Source organism: Amphimedon queenslandica, unplaced genomic scaffold (genome assembly GCF_000090795.2).
Source record: "Amphimedon queenslandica unplaced genomic scaffold, v1.1 AMPQUscaffold_2953_Cont25048, whole genome shotgun sequence".
Lineage (NCBI taxonomy): Eukaryota > Metazoa > Porifera > Demospongiae > Haplosclerida > Niphatidae > Amphimedon > Amphimedon queenslandica.
The window spans coordinates 1-1,356 of NW_003556715.1; the positions used below are offsets into that span (position 1 = coordinate 1).

Below are 1,356 nucleotides of genomic sequence, written 5' to 3' on the forward strand. Positions count from 1 at the left end.
AGCATTGAGGGAACTAAAACAAAAAGCAGTAGCTGATAAAATAGACATGGAGAGTAAGTTCAAATGGGTGTCATTAAATAATTATTGGTCTTTTATCATATCCATTTTTAGAGCATCCTGCTTGTAAAATTTTTGCTCCTTATACCTCAAACCAATCTCTTGTGTTTGCATTACCTCAGTTTACTGCATTGTTATGCTTAGAAAAGCTAATAAAAGAGATACTGCTTGCTACCAATGTACAGGGAGAGGATCTGCTGATTCAAATAAAGGAAGCTGTTTGCATTGACTTTGAGAAACTTCAAGCATTTGCTGAGATCTTATGCAAATTCAAAGTGACAGCTGACATGGGAAATGCGATTACGAAAGAATACAGTAAGTAGCTATGAAGACTGGCTATATAGACTAGTAAAATGATTGTTCAATAGGAGAAGCTTATTGCAGTGATGATCTAATTAGAGCAAATGATGATCGTGGTAAGAATTAGAATTTATTTTGATTATAACCATCATTAATTTAGCTAAAGGGCTGAAGATTTACCTTCCTACAAATGTTACTTCAGAGTTTAAGACGATGCGATTAAATTTAGGCCAAACATTCTTTGATGTGGGATCAATCATGATGAACAACCCTCAGTCTCCGTCCCTTGATAATATCAAATCTGTATTGCGTACCTACGACAAAACATTAAGACCTCAAGTGGCTCAGTGTCAAGATATCCGTGAACTTTTAGAATTAGTTTGTGATAGCTGTCAGCTTGATGATATTAGTGTGCTAGAGTATTTTGTTAATAAGTTCAATATAGAGGAGGCTAAGCCAGTTATTGAGGCATATAAAAAAGCTATTGATGAGCTAAAGGAAATGAAACTCAGTCGGTGTCTGAATGAAACATTTTCACATGCTTCGCCACTTGAGTGTGAAATCGTTACCATTTTTGTTGATGAAGTTGCTAACCAGTCAGTGCTTAATGATGTCAAAAGGCTTTCATTGGCTGTATTTAAGGATTTCTCACAACATGTCAGATTAAATGTCATTAGAGATAGCAATTCCTTTACCATCACTTGTTCCTTCCCTTTGATTCTATCTGAGCAGTTAATTACAACTGCTCTTAATAATATTGATGTACTGAAAGAAAACAAAGTGAAGAGATTAACCATTGGATACTACACTGTGTATGAGGTAAATAGACTATTTTAAAAACTATTATTTTATTATTAATAACAGGTAAATGACACCTCCACTCCTACTAAATGTGGTTTAATGAAACAATTGATGCTGTCATTGAGTGTACAACTGATCAATAGAACAGAGGAGGTTACTACTTTAAATGAGGTATGACTATATAAGCTCTTCTAATAA

General features: G+C 34.2%; 1 protein-coding gene across 1 annotated transcript; it reads left to right on the forward strand.

The window, feature by feature from the left end:
- Positions 1 to 6: 6 nt before the first annotated feature.
- LOC109593080 (uncharacterized) lies at positions 7 to 1,335 on the forward strand. Its single transcript, XM_020008327.1, has 5 exons — positions 7 to 53; positions 112 to 372; positions 426 to 473; positions 518 to 1,176; positions 1,222 to 1,335. Exons 1-5 carry the CDS (start codon positions 47 to 49, stop codon positions 1,333 to 1,335), a joined length of 1,089 nt encoding a protein of 362 aa, XP_019863886.1. The 5' UTR covers positions 7 to 46.
- Positions 1,336 to 1,356: the final 21 nt, after the last annotated feature.

Bases quoted from the DNA above. Each gene is read 5' to 3' on its own strand.
- LOC109593080 (XM_020008327.1), top strand. The intron at 373-425 runs GTAAGTAGCTAT...ATTGTTCAATAG, and splicing joins TGCGATTACGAAAGAATACA to GAGAAGCTTATTGCAGTGAT. The intron at 1,177-1,221 runs GTAAATAGACTA...TATTAATAACAG, and splicing joins GATACTACACTGTGTATGAG to GTAAATGACACCTCCACTCC.